Below are 21,397 nucleotides of genomic sequence, written 5' to 3'. Positions count from 1 at the left end.
AAAAAAAACGAAAACACCTGAGATCCAATATAGTGTTTTGAACAAATTTGTAGAGTTATCAGGGGATACAGAGAAGTAGGAATAAAGTCATAGAGCCTAAAAGCAAGAACTTCTAGTTAGGATATTGAAAAAAATCACAAGATACCAGCATTCTCACCCTAACAATGAGAGTAAGTTGGAAAAACTCAAATGCAAAGTTTTTGTTTAACTATGAGAGCAAGTGGATAGTGTCAATGACCTAAAATCCAGGGGGGGAAAAGGAGTCAACCTTTCTGGGGGGAAAGGAATACAAGGGTGCTCTCATTTCTGGCAGAGAAGGAAGAGCATACAGCTGCCGTTGATAAAGTCAAGCGGTGCTAGAAAGAAGGTTTAATGGCGGCATAGGTGCTGATATGATGGATTAAAATACCAGGAAGCACCAAAGCCAGTGGACACCCACCCATTTTTTTTTTTTTTTAACACACAGCATTTGGCAATAACAATAAATATGTGAAAAAGCAAGAGAATATGAACTCAGAAAGATAGGCAATAGTCAAAGAAAGCAGACCCAGAAGTGAATAAGAGGTTGAAATTGCAGGATAGAAACGTTTGAATAATTAGAATGACTTTGTTCAAGAATCTCCTAGAATGGTTGGACAACATACATAAGCAAATGGGGACTTTCAGAAAATTGAAACCATACAAAATGAAAATACACGGGAGAACATAAAATGTATCATCAATGAAGAATTTATTGAATTGGCTCTACATCGCCCTGGACAAACAGGGAATAAATAAATGAATGAAAGATATGTCATTAGAAATTAATACAATCGAAAGGCAAAGAGAAAAAAAAGGGCAACTTGCACAAGATGTTAAGGACGATGTCACTCTAGCATCAAAATCCCAGGGGAGAAAGAGAATAAATTATCAGGAAGGATAAATGGGAAGAAAAACCACACCAATCAGTCTTCTGAAAGTCCAAAATAAAGAGAAAAATAGAGGATCTTGAAGTCAGACAGGGGAAGTGAAGCATTATGTCCAAGAGAAAAGATTACAATAGTGATGGCTAACTAACTACTCGTCAGAGAAAAAGGAGATCAGAAGACAACAGCAAAATGGGAAGAAGGAAAGATAGAACGGATGGATGGATAGATATCTGCAGATACAGATGAGGACACACACATGCATTTACATGTGCATTTAAAAAGTAGAATTTTGGAAATATTAAAATAATAACTAGTTCTAAGTATTTTTGTGCTTTTCCGTACACAGAGCTTTTAAACCTTTTGTCCAATGTGAATGGTATAATTTTTTACTTCACCTTCTGATTGTTGATAGCATATAGAACTATACATAGTTTTATGAATTAATCTCGTATCCTGCAAATGATCAGCTCCCTTTTTATTTCTTGGTCCTTTCAAAAACATTTCTTTGGATTTTCTATAGATGCATGTCTTCTGTGAATAAAGACAGTTTTACTTATTTTCAAATCTGAATGCTTGCTTTCCTCGGATTGCTTAATGACAGTGGTTAGCACTTACAGTATAAGGTTTACCACTAGAATGTTTAGTACTATTATCAGAAGAGTGTTTAGTATTATTCTACTACAGTAAAAGTAGAAATCCATGTTTTGTTCCCGAAGTATAGAGAAAAAGCATTTACTCTGTCACCATGGAGGATGGTGTGTGCTACAGGTTTTCCAAATACACTCTTGATCAAGGTGAAAATGTTCCCTTCTTGATCTAGTTTCTAAGATTTGTTTTTTTTTTTTTTAAATCAGAATTACATGTCACATTTTTCTAAAGGTTCTTCTGCATTTCTTGAGAAGATTCACTCTGTTGGTCGGTCGGTCGGTTGGTCGGTCGGTCTGTCTGTCTATCTATCTATCCATCCATATCTACATTTGACTTGTTAATACGATACATTATTAAATTATATTGGTTAATTATTTAATGATATTCACCTTGAACTCCTTGGATAAATCCAACTTCTTTTGATAAGCCAAATTCTATTGATAATTGTTAGTTTCAAGTTGCTTAAATTTTGGTAGAAATATTTGCATCAACACTAATGAGGTATATTGATCATTTTATTTCCTTATAGTTTTTTGCTTTGCTATCAGAGTAATGCTGGACTTAAGGAATGATTTGATCATTTTTCAACTCTCTGAAATGTTTTGGAATAGTTTATACAATTTTTATTATCTCTTCCTTTAAAATGTTCGAATTCAATAGTGAAGACATCTTGGCCAGGATCAATTTGTTTAATAAATTTTGGACTACTCTGTTTATCTACTCTGGACTAAACCTTGGAAATTCTTGTCTTTCAAGGAACGCACTTCCTAGTTTTCAAATTAGTAGACACGATGTTGTTTGAGATATGTCCTTATTAACACTCAGAAAACTGTATAATTTATAGCGGTGTTTCATCTCTCATTCCCAATATTGGTAATTTGTCTATTCACTGTTTTGTTTCTTGATATTTTTGGCTAAATATTTATCAGTTTTACTGATACATTTAAAGAATCCACACAATAACCAAACAACTGGTTCCTTCTTTATGGTTTTCCTGTTTTCTGTTTTATATTCTATTTCTATTGATCTCCATTTTATTTTTTTTCTTCAGATTACTTTGGATTTAATTGCTCATCTTCATCTCTGGTCTCTTAAGGGTAGACCTTTGACTATTGTTTTATTATTTTTTTCAACTAGAAACATTGTTGGCTGCAAAATTTTCCCCTGGGTTCTATTTTATTAATATTTGACAGATTTTAACATGTTATATTTACATTATTACATTCAGTTCAAAAAAAATTCTCATGCCCTTTACTTTCTTCTCTGAGCCATGGCTACTTAGAAATCTATTATTTAGTTTTAAAATACATGAGGATTTTTCAGACACCTTTGTATTCTTAACATATACTTTGCATAGGTTTAATGACAGCGTTATTTGAATCTACTACACCCTCGCTGATTTTCTGTTGACTTGTTCTGCCAAAGATTGAAGAAGGCTGTTAAAATCTCTGACGATGATTCGGGATTTCTCTATTGCTTTTTTCTCTCCTAAAATTTTTCATGTATTTTGAAGGTCTGCTAGTAGGACCACATATTTAAGATTTTTATTTCCTCTGGATTAATTGACCAGTTTATCATTATGAAATACTGTTGTCCCTGATAATATTCTTTTCTGAAACATATTCTCTTATATTAAAATAGCCACGCCACTGCTGGCACAGTATATCTGCTCTCATCTGTTTACTTTTAGCCAACTTTTACATTTCAAGTGTTTTTCTTGTAGGCAACATACAGTTGGATCTTCCTTTCCTAAATATATTCAGTGTGTCAATATGCCTTTGAATTGGCGAGTTTAGACTATCTGTATTGAGGTATGGCTAACGGCGTTATTAGATTTAAGTCTATCTACTTGGTATTACTTTCTCTTTCCCCATCAGTTCTTTCTTCCCTTTGTTATAAGTTTAACTTCCTTTGAAATTTTAAGATAATTCTATTGTATAACATTTTTGTCCTGTTAGCTCTAACCCTTTATGTCGTTATTTTAGTGGTTGCTTTAGTGTTCATTGTATACACCCTCTTCCGTCTACTTTTAAATGATATTATAGCATCATACTGCTGATATAAGCATCGTAAAATTTTATACAGTTGACCCTTGAATAGCAGGGGGACATCAACCCTCTATAGAGTAGAAAATACAGGTATAACTCAGGGTTGGCCCTCTGTATCCATGGTTCCTCTGCAGCTTTAGCTCTTCACCCACAAATTCAACCAACTTTCAATACTGTAGTACCATAGTTGTTACTATCAAAAAACCTGCTTATAAGTAGAGCCTTGGAGTTCAAGGTCAGCGGTTCCTCCTGTATGCCTTTGACCTGTATGCTATTGTTGCCACACTGCTTATTTCCACCTATGCTATAAACCTGGTAACTCACTGACTGTGGTTTTGATTAAATAATTGATTCTCTTTTAAAGAGACAAATAATAAGAAATGGAATTGCCATGTTGGTACCATTTTCACTTTTCTATATTCATTTGTGGAAATATGTATTTCTGACAGGCATCAACTGCCTTCTTGCTTGAATGATGTCCTGTTTCATGTTTTTTTCTTTCATAGGATCACACCTGCAGATATGGAAGTTCCCAGGCTAGGGGTGGAATCTGGAGCTGCAGCTGCCAGCCTATACTACAGACACAGCAACACTGGATCCAAGCCACATCTGCAACCTCTGCTGCAGCTTGTGGCAAGGCTGGATCTTTAACCCACGGAGCGAGGCCAGAGATCAAACCCACATCCTTGTGAACGCTATGTCAGGATTCTAACTGACTGAGCCCGACCCCTGTACCTCGTGAATTTCCATATAAGCATTTTTACAGTCTACTTGGCCTTATTTTTTAGAAGAGCTGTCTTTTACTCAATTCAAATTCCTTTAATGACTAGTGAAGTTAAGATACTGTCTTTAGTATTGGTTTTGAGCAATTTGGTTATGAAATGCCTTTTTCGTGTAATTTTCGTGTAATTTTCTTGACCTTTTCCATGTTTGGCATTCTTTGAGTTTCTTGGATCTGTGAGTTTAAAGGTCCTCATTAACTCGGAAATTAGTCACTAGCTCTTCAAATATTTTTTGTTTAGTCTGTGGCAACAGATTCTAAGGAACTCCCCCTCTGACCGCACACATTCTTCTGTAATCCTCTCCCACTGAGTGCAGACAGGCCCTACGCAACCAAAGAAAAAGACAAAGATGATGGAATGGATGTGACTGTGACTGCATGTCCATAAACACATTACCAAAAAGATTCTAATGTTTTATCGTGACTCTTCCTTGTTGAACCTGAAAAAACACATCAACGTGTTGTGAGGTGCCCTAAGGAGAGGGTCGCTCGGCAGACGGTTGAGGATTGCCTTCCACCAACAGCGAACAAGAAAAGAGCCCTTCACACTGGCGAGGATATTATTGCTTCCAACAACTATGTACGCTTGGAAAAGGATCTTTCCCACGTTGACCGTCAGGTGAGAATCTAGTTTTGGTGGGCACATCGATTGGAAAATTAGCCAAGTCATGCCTGGACTCTTGGAAAAACAACCAAACAAATGAAGGAGCAAAACAACAAACAAAAACCATAAGGCATGATAATGTCGCTGAAGGAACAATAATAAAGGTACATAGCCATAGGGATCTAATACGTCCCTCTACCCGCAGACTTCTCTGGGGACTCTCATTACACATATTTACAGCCTTGTGGAGCTGTTCCACAGCTCACTGTTCATCGTTTTGTTTTTTCTGTTTCATTCTCTCTGTTTTCATTTTGAAGAGTTTATCTGTCCATGTTGCAATTTCCCGCATCTTTGCCCATGCCATGTGGAAGGTGTCTGATCTTATGCAGTAAATTTTTATGTCAAACATTATAGTCTTTATCTCCGTAAACTCAATTGTAGCTTTTTAATGGATTTTTTGGGGGGTCTTATTTTAAGGGCCACACCTGCAGGTGGAAGTTCCTAAGCTAGAGGTTGAATTGGAGCTGTAGCTACTGGTGTACATCACAGCCATAGCAACTTGGGATCCTGGGTGTGTCTTCAACCTATACCACAGCTCACAATGTGTGGGATCCCCAATCCACTGAGTGAGGCCAGAGATCGAACCCATGTCCTCATGGATCCTAGGCAGCTTCACGACTGCCGAGCCACAACAGGAACTCATTTTTTTTTTTTTTTTAATATCTTCAGGTCTCTACTAATATTTTAGAAAATATGGAATACATATTTTAGTGTTCTTGTCTGAGTCAAATGTTTATGTTCATTGTGAGTCAGTTTTAATTGGCTCAATGTTCTCTTCATTATGGGTTGTGTTTTCCTGCTTCTTCATTACCTGGGAAATTTGACTCGTTTTATCATTGTGAATCTTATTGTGTTGGATGTTTGATGTATTTATTTATTTTGTATTCCTATCATCATTCTTGACCTTTGTTCTGGGGTGCAGGTCTTGGAAAGATTTTGATTCATTTTGGTCTTGTTTGTATAATTTGTGAGGTGAGTCCAGGGAAGAACTCAAATCTAGGGTTAATTATTACCTACCACCAAAGCATGCCACATTCTAGTCACTGCTCATGGATTATTGGTATGTTTTTTCTGGCTTATGAAATACTATTCTAGGCCCTGTGTGAGGAGCAGATAGTTTTCTCTAATGCTATGTTACGGTTTCTCCCCTGATGTCAGATAATTTCCTCATATGTATACACTCAACAGCAATCTGCTAAATACTAGAGGGCAAACCTCTATAGTTCCTGGGGTTTTCTCTCTACATAGCTTCCTCCTCTTTGGTATTCTATCCAACGAATTAGAAATACATAGTTCTCTCTTAATTTGGAGCTCTGTTCTCAATTTAAAGAATCATTTGGGGAGTTCCTGTTGTGGCTCAATGGTAACAAACCCAACTAGTATCCATGAGGTTGCAGGTTCGATCCCTGGCTCTGCTCAGTGGGTTAAGGATCTGGCGTTGCCATGAGCTGTCATGTAGGTTGCAGACTCGGCTCAGATCTGGCATTGTTGTGGCTGCAGCTGTGGCTGGCAGTTACAGCTCTGATTTGACCCCTTCCCAGGAAGTTCCCTAGCCTGAGAACTTCCATATGCCACGGGGGTGCCCCTCAAAGGCAGAAGAAAAAAGAAAAGAATTATTTGGTATCTGCCTGGATTTTCTCTCCCTACACCACTCCCTGGAAAGGACAGTAACCTGGGGCCCTTATAGGCCTACCCCAGTTGTTTCCCATCTCTCATGAATCACTGTCCTTCAGTGTCTATTGTTCAATGGTTGCAAAACCAATATTTTTATATCTTTTATCATTTTTTGATTGCCAGGTAGGAGGGTAAATCCAGACCTTGTTAATCAAATTTGGTTAGAAGCAGTTCTGCCTGTTTAGAGATTTGAAATTTTATGTAATATCATTTTCTTTGCTTGATTTTATTTTTTCTGGCTTTTTCACTTCAAATAGTCTTTGTACATGGAAATGATAATAATTTAGTCAATGCTCAGTTGCAACACAGAAAGTATAATGATGTGTAATTTATCACGAGAAAGAGAAACACAAGATGCATTTTGAGTGATAGTGGGAAGACAGCTGAGATGTGAAGGAGCAGAAAATAAATAAGATATAATGGACTCACACAGTATAGACTCTGTCACAGGAAACAAGACTAAATTAGGAAAAGAGCCGGAAAAAGAAGAGTAGAATGAAACAGATGCCAATAAATACCCCAAATTGAATTTTAAAAGTTTCCTTGATTTATATAATTAATATTTAAACAGCAAAGCTTAACTGCTACTGATTTATTGTTTGGTAGCCACTATATAGAAGCTATTTTGATTAAAAACAAAACATAGGGAGTTCTCTGATGGCCTAGCGGGTTGAGGCTCCTGCGTTCTCACCGCTGTGGCTCTGGTTGCTGCTGTGCGGCGTAGGTTCAATCCCTGGCCCAGGAATTCCCACATCCTGCCTGCGTGGCAAAAAAGAAAAAAAAATCCAAAAAAAAAAAAACCCACCAAAAAACAAGAGAGAACCTGAAATAAACGTTGCAACTCTCATTAAAAAAAATAAAAAATAAATAAAAAATAAAAACAAAACATAAACAAAAACAGATTCTGCCTTCAGGATTGTTTGCCAAAAGCAAAGACATGACACAGAGGAAATAACCATCTAAATGAAAACCAGGAAATTATTATCAAACATGTAAAAATTCAGAAAATGAAAAGAAATGATTCTTACTTATTCTGGAAATTTTGCTTTCATGAATTTAACCGTGACACTAGCTTTATACATATTAATTATATGAATTATTCTGGAATTATGTATTTTCTTCTTCACCCTAAAAAATTGGGGCAAGTAAGTATGTATACAAGAAAATTTCAGGTAAGTTTGTGGTCAACTTGACCAACATTGTCCAACTTGTTAAATGTACTAAGTTAAATGTACAACTTCGATTGCACTAATTAGATACTTTTGTAAGTTTGTAAGTTAAACTATTCTTTTAAAACCCTAAGAGAGTTTGCTGTGTAAAAGAGAGTCTTCCTGAAGATAAAACTAATACACGAAGTCAAACGTCTAATTATTATGAATGTTCACATGGAAACTGTCTATGTTGCGTTTTCTTAAAGTAAGATTTTTTTGAACATGTGGAGGTTAAATAAAAAAAAATAATTGTGAAGTTTTACTAATTTTATTTCCCCAAATCGAATAATTTACATATGAAAAAAGCTTCTTGGAAAATTATGGTCAAGCCTAATTTTATAAGTAGCTTTAATTATTTTCTTGTCCCCTTTGCTATGTGGTAGCATCTTGTCTATTTGTTTCATACATAGCAGTTTGTTACCTGCTGATTCTAAACTCCTAATTTATCCCTCCCCCACACTCTTTCCCCTTTGTAACCAGACATTTACTGTCTATGTCTGTGAGTCTCTTTCTATTTTGTGAATAAGTTCATATGTATCATATTTTAAATTCTATATATAAGTGATATCATATATTTGTTTTTCTCTTTCTGACTTTCTTCACTTAGTATGAGAATCTCTAGGTCCCTCCAAGTTGCTGCGAAAGGCATTATTTCATTCTTTTTTATGGCTAAGTAGTATTCCATTCAATATACACCATATCTTTATCCATTCACATGCTGACAGGCATTTAGGTTGTTTCCATATCTCGTATGTTATAAACAGTTATCAACTTTGGGGTGCATGTATGTTTTGGAATTAGAGCTCTCTCCAGATATATGCTGAGGAGTAGGACGGAAGGATCCATGGCAACTCCATTCCAAGTTTTGTTTTGGATCTTTGGCTTCCTCTGCAGCATGTGGAAGTTCCAGGGCCAGGGAATGAAGCTGTGCCATATACTTCTAGTTTTTAAAGGAACCTCCATGATGTTCTCTTTAGCGACTATACCAGGTTACATTCCCACCAACAGAACAGGAGGGCCACTTTTCTCCAGGCTTTGTAGACTATTTAAGACTTGTAGACTTTTTTTTTAATGCAACATTTATTTCAGGTTCTCTTGGGTGTTTTGTATTTTTTTTCTCTCTTTTTTTTTTTTTTTTTTTTTCTGCAACACAGGCAATATGTGGGAATTCCTGGGCCAGGGATGGAACCTACACTGCACAGCAGCAACCAGAGTGAAAGCGGTGAGAACGCAGGAGCCTCAACCCACTAGGTCATCAGAGAACTCCCAGATTTGTAGACTTTTTAGTGATGGCCATTCTGACTGGTGGGAGGTGGTACCTCATCGTTGTGTGCTTTACATTTCTCTGATAATTAGTGCTGTTGTCCCTCTTTTCAAAATACGCCTATCAGCCGTCTGTTTGTCCTGTTGGGAGAAATGTCTCTTTAGGCCTTCTGCCCATTTTTTGTTGGGTTGGTTGTTTGTTTGTTTCTGTTACTGAGTTGTATGAACTGTTTGCATCTTTCGGAAAGTAAGCCCTCGTGGTAATATTGTTAGAAAATATTTCTCCAGGACATTAGTTGTGTTTTCATTTTGTTTATGGTTTCCTTTGTTGTGCAAAAGCTTCTAAGTTTGATTAGGTCTCCTTTATTTATGGTTTGCTTTTATTTCTGTTGCCTTAGGAGATCAACCGAAGAAAACACTGCTATAATTTAGACCAGAAAATGTTTTGTCTATGTCCTCTTCAAGGAGTTTTGTTGTGCCACGGCTTATATTTACGTCTTTAAGCCATTTGGAGTTTATTTTTGTGCATGGTGAGAAGGTGTGTTCCACTGTCATTGATTCACACAAGGCTGTCCAGTTTTCCCAGTGGCTGTCCAGTTGCGTGTGGGGTGAAGGAATGTCCTGACTTCCGTGATTTATGTGCATCTGTCCAGCTTTCCCAGGGCTGCTTGGTGAAGGAATGGTCTTTTCTCCACTGTATTTTCTAATGCATATCCTAATTTTATAAATTGCTTTTAATATTTTCATTTAGTGTATTTGTATAATTTTAGAAGTAGAAATGCAATTCTAAGGTCGTGGAGCTTCTCAACATCACCTTCAACACACTTAAGGGAACTATGCAGCACTGAAACATCACGTGGAGATGAATATTTTCAGCTGGAATATTGATCGGTAAGTACCTTTATTACATTGTTTGTGCTTTTTCCTAATTTTTTTGGGAAAAATGCTAAACACCATAATTTTAATAATCATTCCAATTTTTTTCTATATTAGAAAGATGCCAAAAATAGAGAACCTTATATTCTTCTTTTAGAAAAATAATAATAACTGAGGTCTTTTAAATTTTTTATCCAGTTTGAAAATATTTTAATTTCACTCACTGCATGTAATCTGATTTTTAAAACTTAGAGTATTAAGGAAATTTTTTAAACATACAGATGTTATTTCAGGGGATAGACTAAAATTTCCCCCAAGTGTCAGTGTCTATTTTGATTTTCTCACCACTGCTGATAACATATTAAGGTTTATTTGACCATTTCAAAATAAACCTAAAGAATATGCTAGTGTGATCTTTTAGATAACTTGTGTCAATTGAGTTGAATCTTCTGAAAATGGTGGACAATTTTTGACATTGTACTTGACATGTTATTTATTGCATTGATCGTTATATTGATATAAATGCCATTATTAGAATAGTATAGCAGTTAATTAAGCTACATGAGCATTTGAGCCGTTCTGTTTTTGTTTGTTTGTTTACAGATGTGTTAATGAACAGCAATCTACATTTACATTCATAATTACGAGATTAAAAACAACAATTTGTTCTATTCCATTTTCCAGAAACTGGCTCATAGTTAATGCTATCTGTCCAACTCTTTTGTGTTTTTGCAAGAATTAGCATGATAAAAGCAGGCATGATTATGCAGCTTTAATTTTATTTTTGCTGTCAACTGATAATGATCTTATGTGACTTTATTTTTTAACAATACTCTGTCTCCTAAGTTACGTGAATCAAGGGACATCTTCCTATAACAATTGTTCAAGAAATTAAATGCCCACTATGTGGCACTTAAAACACAAGGTATATTAGCTAATCAAGGAAATTGTGGCTCTTGCTATCCTTAGTGGAAATCTTTAAAATAAAAAAGCAATGCATTGAACTTTTAAAGATTTAGTAAAGGAGTTTCAGATATCCTACAAAAGCACTTTGCATTGAGTTAGTTATCCAAGTATAAAGGATTTCAGTAGTTGCACGTCCTTGGATTCTACTTACACAAGCACTACCCTCAGCACTCAGTCCTTCTTACCTTCTTAACTTACATCTAACCAATTATAATCTTATAATTGAGGAGAGACAACTTTTACCTGTGTAGAGACACATATGATAACTAATGAAAATTAAAAAAGTATACTCCCCAGGAAAATGCACAGGAGAATAAAAGTGTGCATGAAATTCGAGGACTCTGTAGACCTGCTCAAGCATCTTTCCCCAGAGCTGTCACAATAACCTAGATTGCAGCTGACCCTGGACCAGATAACCACCAGTCACTTGAAACTGTAACTGCCTTAGGCCTACATTTAACCCTGAGAGGTCCAACCACCCTCCCCTCTTTCCCAGGCCCTACAAGCTCGCCGCCATGCTCCCTATGTACTCCTGTGATTATGTTCTTAGCCATGTGGCTGCCAGGGGGATGGACCTCATTTCCTTTGTTCCCTTAGTTACTCACAAGCCATGTGCACATCTCTTTACAACCCATCTCTGCATCATCCGCCTACTGCTCTGTTTCCTCTCCCTGATGAAAGCCCCACTTTCGTTCCTGTTCCCTGCCACTCTACGCACCCTTTAAAATATTTCCATCAGAGGCTCTAGCACGCCCCTCCAAGTTTAACAGATAACGCACACTTTCTGGAGTCCTTTCAAGGTAAGGCTGCTCGCCCTCCCACTCTCCCAGCTCCTTCTTTCTCTTCCCCAGAACCGTTCACAGATCACTCCTTAGTAAAAGTCACGTCTCCTTTGGGGCTGGCTCATTCGTACCAGAGAGCTAGACTCTGACCTTTGTTGAGACTTATCATTGCCGGTGGGTTCATCCAGATCTAAGAACAAGGCCTGCATGCAATTGTCTGAACCCTTAAAGCAGAGGCCCTGGGTGATCTGCACTTCTCTTGGGGAAGAAAAGAGTATTTACAAATATCCATTAAGTTTTGACATGAACCATGAATGAAGAATATTTCTTACTTAGTGTGAGTACAAAAACTCTATTGTATAATTCTACCTGGTACTGAGCAAAAACGATCAATAGCCAAATAATAAACACGCTTACAACAGTGATGTCTTCTATTAGAAAATACACTTTAAGTTACTGTGTATATCATTGAAATTGATTTCTGAAAAAGCCTAGTTCTTCTCAGCCACCTCAAGCTAAATACCTACAATACTGCTCTACCTTACAATAATTTTTAAATGAACTACATCTGTGTTCGTGCTGGCTAAGTTTTTATCCACACAGCATAAATACTATTTATATACTGGATTGCTCAATATAATGCAAGTCCTACAGTCAGAAGTAGACTAACTATAACTATATAATTTATATATATAGAATTCTTTTTCTTAACCTCATCTGCTAGCACTATAATGATGGGCAGTTATTGCTTGCTTAACCCTTAATATAAAAATATTTTCAGGTCACCTTTGATTCCCCTGAATATAATCTTGGACAAAAGATACACCTTGGACTAATTTTTATTAGCATTCTCAACATATCAACATGTTAAATTTTCAATTCAATGAAAAAATAATACCTACAATTTGAATCTCATCAAACAATAGAATGATATATTTAATGGCTACTTTTTACATTAATGAGGAAATGTACCACTTGAAACCCTAAGAAATACTCTTCATGTTTTATTTTGCTCTGGTTAACTTAGTGCAGAATCACACTGACACACAGTGCCAAATCTCTGGGCTGTTAGAACTGCAATGGCCATTGGCCAAACACAATAACATGTAGATCCAAACTGCCAGAGAAATATGTCAAAACATCTATTGTTTTGGAAACCACTGCCTGCCTCTCTCTCTCTCTTTCCCTTCATTTTTTTTTTTGAAAAGTAAAGGTATCTTATTCTCCCTTTCTCTGGCAAAGTCAACCTTTGTTGAGTTAGAAGCCAAGGGTTTTCGTGCACATGTGGAGTTTATCCACTAATTCTAGATTATGGGTGTATCTTGACTTCTAGAAACTTTTGAATAAATACTTATACTTCTTAATTGTGTTCTAAAAACGTTGGGAGAAAAATACTCCTTAAATTAGACTTAATGTTTTTATGTCATTGACCTCCTTTGAGCCCTTCTCAGGATGATGTTTTTAAAGGCACGCAAGAAAATGTGAAATTTTACAAAAGAAATCCGTGTCATTAAAACAAAGCCTTATCCATGTACACTTTATGGGGTCCGTGTACCCCAAGATAAACTTGCACAACTCAAGTATATTTCAATTAATGCTCTGACATGAAAAACCTTGACCCAATCATTCAGATCACCAAATTACATGAAAATAGATACAATGTGTCATCTTGACTATACTGCAACACTCAAAATGTAAGGGAATCTAAAATGATTTTCCAGGATACACATGTTGAAATCAGTGAGACAAAAGCATACATAGACATGGATTTTAGCAACAGAAAAGGGGATGCTGGGACACAATCTTAGGGTCAACGCCCTCCTACCTTTATGGCAGTGGATGCGATTTGAATGTGGTGAAGTCTCCGGAGGGTGCTGTCCCTGTCAATGAAATAGGAGGCAGCCAGCTGATGGAGCGTCTCCAGGGTGACCGAGGAGCTATTGGTGCTGGAATCACTTCCTTCAGATCGTTTGCTCAGCTTCCGCTTGTCCACAAAAATGGTGAGTGACTCCTCTCCTGCATTAATAATATTTTACATTATTCCATTTTCCACCTCAAATCAGGGTGTTCCATTACCTGCAGGTGAGGAAGCCTAGGTTACAGCCACGAGGAAACAAAAGAATGATAAACAACTAACAGTCAGGGAGTTTTGTTTTGTTCACAACTATTTGCTGCATCCTTATATTTTGGGATTTTGATCGTCATAAATACGTATTTAGGGAGCTCCTGCTGTGGCTGAAACGAATCTGACGAGCATCCATGAGGACGCAGGTTCAATCCCTGGCCTACTCAGTGGGTTGTGGATCGGCGTTGCCATGAGCTGTGGTGTAGGTCGCAGATGCGGCTCGGATCCTGTGTTGCTGTGGCTGCGGTGTAGGCCAGCAGCTGTAGCTCTGATTCGACCCCTAACCTGAGAACCTCCATATGCTGCAGGTGCAGCCCTAAAAAGACAAGAAAACAAAACAAAAAAACCCCCCACTTATTTAGTAAATATTGAAGAGCAAGTTGTTATGGAACAGTTTCTCTAGATTTTGTTGACTTTCTCAACAAATAGTTTATCTTACCTAACACTCTTGAGGCCCCAAAGCAAATTCAGATGAAAAATTATGTTAAATAGTCTCAGTATTTACTACAAATCAGCATGGAAAATGGAAACATGACCAAGTCTATTACAAAACATTAGCTGTTTTCAATTGTTTCTTGAAAATGCAGAGAAAACATGTATATGAATATATAGTCATACATATATATGTACTAAATTCAGAGGTTTCCCAAACATGGTATGATATCAAAATATTTTATATTAGTCAGATATTCTCTAAGGAAATCACTAACCTCCATGGAAGTTTTAGGTACTTGACAATGGTTTCACTAAGGTGAAATTTAAAGCATATTACACAGTTTTCAATGTACAAATGTTAACAAAATATGTCAACATCATTTAAGTTTAACATGAAGCACTGCTGCCATCCTCAGACCTCCATATTCTTGGATGTTTATGTAGCACATAATTGTCAAACTTGAAGCTTGTTCTTGTTCTTTCAGAAACCCATCTGTTCAGGTGGCATTATGCCCACTGATGAATTGGCAAAAGCCAGTTTTATGAAAGACCAAATGAGATTTTCTAACAGAACAATAGTTCACATTTCTTCTCCAAATTAAAAATAATACCATCTTTCAAGTGACCCAGCCTAAGCGACCATCCAGTGCTATGTGACAGTTTATGCTTCTCTGCAAGAGATGCGGTAAATGGGTATCAGAAAGAAGATGTCAGCAATGTTATCCTGGAAAGTGGCATTCTGAGTTGGTACTGGGATATCAGCATGCAATCTGGAAATCAGGCAGAGTAGAAGAGCTGAAGGAAAAAAATATGAATGAGTGGGCCAAATTACTAACAGCCTTAAACCTTGTGTATGATATACCGCTTTCGGTGGGAACATCTGAGAGCAAGAAGGGGAATATATAAGTAAAATACTATAGAAAACCCACAGCAATTATTCGCCCCTGAAGGAGAGGATCAGCTGGTAGGACATTTGAGGGAATGCATCTCAGAAAGACAGTTGAATCCGAGAATAATCATTTGAGCACCAAGTTGTGAGCCGTCCCCAAATAAGCATCTTGGATGTAGATACAGATGGTCTATGAACCCCTAATGTGGCTCTGCTCTGTGCACATGCGAGTGCTATAGTCTGAATGTCTGTGCCCCTCAGCAGTCATAGGTTGAAATGCTACCCTTCTAAAATGATGGTATTCGGGGGTGGGGCCTGTGGAAGGTCATGAGGACGGAGCCCTCAGGAATGGAAGAAGTGCCTCTGGAAAGGAGGCTCCAGAGAAATTCCTTGTCCCTTCTTACCTGTAAAGATACAGGAAAAGGTTCCCATATGGCTCAGTGGAAACTAATCTGACTAGCAACCATGAGGATGCAGGTTTGATCCCTAGCTTTGCTCAGGGGGGGTAAGGATCCATCGGTGTTGCCATGAGCTGTGGTGTAGGTCGCAGATGTGGCTTGGATCTGGGGTTGCTGTGGCTGTGGTATAGGCCAGCAGCTGCAGCTCCAACTCGACCCCTAGCCTGGGAACCTCCATATGTTGCAGGTTCAGCCCTAAAAGAAAAAAAAAAAGCAGGAAAAAAATCTGTGACCTGGAAGAAAGCCCTCATCCAACCATGCTAGCTGACATTCTGATCTTAGACTTAGAGCCTGAAGAACTATAAGCAATACATTTTTGCTGTGTGCTGTTTATAAGCTACATAGTTGGTGATGCTTCACTATAGCAGCCTGAACAGAGGAAGACAGCAAGAGATAGATCTTCTGAAGGAAAGTAAAAAACAAAATGACAAAGACATTTGTCTTTGTCAATGTGAATGCAAAAATAAAAAGGAAGCAAATTGAATAATGTCTACATCATATATTGTAGAACTCATACCAGCATTAATGAAAGGGGGAAATGAAATATACTGAAGAGTGCTAAAGACTAAGAGTTGCAAATTTGCTTTAATTGCAGCACTTGTCATAAAGCAGAAGACATGGAAGGTATAGGTTAAAATATGCATACGCTGCTATTTTTTAGGAGACTCCAACACACATTTCCTAGACCTAGATAGATGCGGGGGGCGGGAGGGTTTAAAAAAAGTAAGGATAGCAATCTATACAACCGCATTAATAAGGTAGATCTTAGAGGAAAATGGTAAACCTTATACTAATAGAGAGGAAAATGAAAACTTATTTCCTAGAGTATATGGAACATTTAGAAAAACTGGTCATATTCTGTTAAAAAATTATTAGTAATTTCCAAAAATGTGGGGGCAAAAATCATTTGACAGAGTTTCTCCTAACCAAATTCTATACACACTCCCAGGAGCTTGTTTTGATTAGACCCTTTCCTTGGGCATGTTCTCAAGAGCCCCGTTTAAGGAAGACTTCTGTCAGGTTACTTTAGCAAGAATCCCTTATCCTGCACATCTGATCATCTTTCATATCTGACCAAATTCCTCCTCTCCATCTCCCTGTGATGTTTGAGCCACAGTGGGAATTCTTAAACAGATACATTTTAAGATAAATATTACTTTGTAAAACTTTTGTAAATAACTTTAAATGTCTCAGCACAGAATACCTCCACCAAAACTAACTAACTAAATAAATAAAACACAATCAATTGGCCTTTATGGTGACTAGCATCCATGAGGATGCAGGTTTGATCCCTGGCCTTGCTCAGTGGGTTAAGAGTCTGCGCATTGCCATGAGTTGTGTTGTAGGTCACAGAGACAACCCAGATCCCGAGGGGCTGTGGCTGTGGTGCAGGCTCACAGCTGTAGCTCTGATTCTACTCCTAGCCTGGGAACTTCCATATGCCATGGGTGGGGCCCTAAAAATACAAAACAAAACAAAAAAATCTGATATTATTTAAAATGTTTACAGATGATATGAAATGCAGGAAAACAGCTGTAATAAATTGAGTATAATGTTGAACAAAAAATCTGGAAAAGATGACACGCACACACACAACAATTATTACAATGTATTATTATTGAAGCCAAATAAAAAAATAAAGCAATAGTAAACTGTATCCTATAGTAAATTTTAAAGCTTATATCTCATGACCAAATAGAATTGTAGAAGTGAAAAGATAGTTCAATGTAACTGTGCTTATAAGTATATCTTGAAAATCTTTGATCTCCATTAATGCCTACAATGCATTTGATAAATACATTATTGATTGATACATGTGATACATGTACAAATGTATTTGATAAATGCATTGATAAATGATTGATAAATACATGACTGATAATACCTATTGCTGATTAATTTTCGATAAGTTAGGATTCAATTAAAAATCCTTTAAAAGATAAAATATATGATTTGCCACCTAAAAGACAATGCTGTACTTACTATCCATAAAGCATTTCAATTAAAATGAGAACCAGATAAATAAACCCACAATTGATACTACTTTTTGACATGTTAATAAATTCACAGATAACCTGATTGTTCATTTGAAAAACTCAAGAAAATCAGTGGATAAACACATGGTAACAGAACTTAGTAACATTGCAGAAAATAATAAAACATTACTAATTTGATAGACTGAAATATTCAGATAATAATTAGTTAGAAGTAATGGATTAAGGTGCAACACAAAGAAAAATGCAAAACACACATACAAAATTATAAGCCACTCCTGAAAATGACAAAAATAGACCGATAAATGGCATGGTGCTTTGTTTTGAACTGGAATATTCAAAGTTAAAAATATATCACTTTTCCTGAAGTTAATGTGTAAGTTTAATCCAATTTTTATTAAAGAACCAGATGTGTCATTTTTTTGTCTCCTAGAGAAAGTGATGTTAATTATAAAAATTTTAAGGAAAAAATCAAAGAAAAGTAAACAGAAAACTTTCCAAAGGAATGGATAAGAATGAAAACACCTCTCTGTATATGAATACATATTTTAAAATGTATATAATTAAAACAGTGTAGTTTAGATGTACGAATACAGAGACCATTGGAACAGGAAAAAATCAAGTATATATTAAAATTTAGTATATAGGATAGAATATTAATTCAATGGGGAGGGGTAGAATTTTCAATAAATGGCATTGTGTCATCAGAATAGCCATTTGAAAAATAAAGTGTATACACACACATATACATGTATAGGTATACACATGTGCATATATATACATTTTTTTTTGTCTTTTTAGGGCCATATCCATGGCATATGGAGGTTCCCAGGCTAGAGGTCAAATCAGAGCTCCAACAGCTGGCCTAAGCCACAGCCACAGCAACGCCATATCAGAGCTGCATCTGAGACCTACACCACAGCTGACAGCAGTGATCACAGATCTTCGTCTGTGACCTACACCACAGCTCATGGAAATGCTGGATCCTTAACCCACTGAGTGAGGCCAGGGGTCGAACCTCTGTCCTTAGGGATACTAGTCAGAACACTGCTGCTGAGCCACAATGGGAACTCCTAAAGCATATTTTGTATCTGAGGAGATATTCCTAACAAATTGGAGACATGAATACTTAATAAAATGAAAAGAATTGACTAAAAAAATAATGAATGAAAATGCAGGAATGGGAAAAAGCATTCCTAACCATGGCTAAAAGTCCAAAAGTAACACAATAAAAGATGAATTAGGCAATATAAAAAGAGCTGGTTTTCTTTTCTTTTTTTTTTTTTTTAGCACAAAACACAAATAAATTTTGCATTGTGGAGAGATGTTTGCAACTTATATTACGGACAAGTGACTAATAACTGTAACGTTCCAAGAGCTTCTAAAAATCAAGCAAGAAACAAGATTCAGGCATAGAAAGATAAGAGGGTTTATATAGGAAAAGACAAAAAAATATATATAAATTGAAAAGGCTTTCAATCTAAATCATAGTATGAGAAGCACAAATTTAAGGTATATTGATGTATCACCTTGTTGTTATTATGGACTTTGCCAAAATTCACAAGTTTGAAAACCCTGGCAAAGCTGTGGGTACACTTGAAGAAAATAGGTCCTCTGATATATTGTTGCTCAAGGGCAAAAATGATAAAACTGTGGGGAGAAATTTGGCAGTTATTAGCAAGAATTGACTCTGCAGCCAACTTTGAGAATGTATTCCAAAGAAACAATGGCTAAAATATGCTAAAGGTGTCTCACTGTGGCTTTTTAATAATATGTGTAACAACACAAATGCCTAATCGATAGGAATTGATTATATAAGAAAGTAGAATTATTTCTGCACACAAACATGACCAAGGCAAAGTGGATAAAATTGTGTTTCACAAGAGGGACTTTTTTTTTATAAGAAAAGGGGTGATATAAATATATGGATGGATTTATGTTTTATTTAGGGAAAAAAAAAACACTGGAAGGATTAATCAAACTCTTTTATCTACGTTTACCTAAAAGAAAGGGGAGAGAACAGAATGAAAGGAACTTTCGGAATAAAGACTTCTCTGAATATACTTTGTTAAAGTTTTTTTTTAACACTAAAATAAGATCTTTTATAATGATCTTATTTAATTATAAAAATCTATCAAATCCAATAGAAAAAAAATCATCAACCCTTAAGAATTAAAATTAAGCCAATTGTTGGAGTTCCCACTGTGGCTCAGTGGTTAATGAATCTGATTAGGAACCATGAGGTTGCAGGTTCGGTTACTGGCCTCAATCAGTGGGTTAAGGATCCAGCATTGCCATGAGCTGTGGTGTAGATCACAGACGAAGCTCGGATCTGGCATTGTTGTGGCTGTGGTGTAGGTCAGTGGCTTTAGCTCTAATCAGACCCCTAGCCTGGGAACCTCCATATGCTGTGGGTGTGGCCGTAGAAAAGACAAAAAAAAAAATAAATAAAAAGAAAAAGCCATTTTTTTTAACCAAGTAATTGTTTATTGTTTGTAAAAGTAGCTCTTTTAATTGACCTATGAACACAGTATTTTATTTTATTTTTGTCTTAATCTTTTTTTTTTTTATTAGGGCTGAACCTGTGGCACATGGAAGTTCCCAGGGTAGGGGTCGAATTGGAGCTACAACTGCTAGCCTACCCCACAGCCACAGCAATGCTGGATCCTTAACCCACTGAGTGAGGCCACGGATTTAACCCACGTCCCGGTGGATGCTACTCAGGTTCATTAACCGCTGAGCCACAGTGGGAACTTCTTGAGCATAGTATTTTAAATGTAAGACCATTTTTGGAATACTCTACAGACAAATAAATGTACAAAGAATCAGCAAACTTCATTCTTTAGTCTATTTGTAGGTAGGAATATTAACGGTCGCAGTACAGTTTTATATAGCATATGAGATTAATATGGGTATATGAGTATGTATTATACAAGTCTCTCTAATTTGAGTATATTTGAAAATTTCATTTAAAAAAATATCATGGCATGAATGTTTGCAACTATCTGTGGTTGGCCCATGTTGAAAACATACCTGGTTATAACAATTTTTTCTTAAGTAACTAGTAAATTCATGACTCTAATATTATGGCTAAAATGAAATTCTAAATGATTTAATAGCTCTCAGATGATTTCATTTGCAAATTACCTCTAAATCCAAGCTCAGCCTCTCTGCATTCATATTGTTTTCTACAGATTTTGGTATTAGAAGGAAGCTTACTATAATCTTCAATTAGGCAATATACATTAAGTTCAAAATACTGGTTCAACTGATTTATTGGACATTAGTTTTGCCTTTTGGAGATGTAAGAGAGCCATTTAAATATGTGAAAAGAATCATCTACACTATGTCTCTCTTGCCTGGTAGTGAATTTTCACATTACTGGAGGTGTCCAACATTAATTTTTAAAATATATGTCCTTGAGCAGAATAGATGATTAGGCCACTAGAATGGATTCTTTTACCGAAGTATGTGGTTATGTAGGAAAAAAAATGTAGAATTAATTATTATGGTTTATATTTAAGTGTATCAACTACTACTGCAAAAGAGATTTAGGTTCTAACATCAGCTTCTACTTAGTAATATGATGGTCTTAAATATATAACTTAGGATTCCTATGTAACATGAGCATAGTAATCGCTCCTTCAAAGTGTGGCTATAAGCATAAAAGAGTTA

At 36.3% G+C, this 21,397-nt stretch overlaps 1 protein-coding gene across 7 annotated transcripts in view; it reads right to left on the bottom strand.

Moving 5' to 3' along the window:
* The window catches only part of BRINP3 (BMP/retinoic acid inducible neural specific 3), a 407,019-nt gene that overhangs the window by 154,823 nt on the left and 230,799 nt on the right, over positions 1 to 21,397 (bottom strand). For all 7 annotated transcript variants that reach the window (XM_013980016.3, XM_084979039.1, XM_084979041.1 and 4 more), the window contains one exon: positions 13,647 to 13,837. In XM_013980016.3, the coding sequence (XP_013835470.1) occupies positions 13,647 to 13,837 (191 nt within the window). The remainder of the gene's footprint in view (positions 1 to 13,646; positions 13,838 to 21,397) is intronic.

Source organism: Sus scrofa, chromosome 10 (genome assembly GCF_054392235.1).
Source record: "Sus scrofa isolate SSC_HxYL_T2T_F1_AM1 chromosome 10, Sscrofa_HxYL_maternal_Yorkshire_Landrace_v2.0, whole genome shotgun sequence".
Taxonomy (NCBI): Eukaryota; Metazoa; Chordata; class Mammalia; order Artiodactyla; family Suidae; genus Sus; species Sus scrofa.
This window is presented reverse-complemented; position numbering and strand designations above follow the sequence as displayed.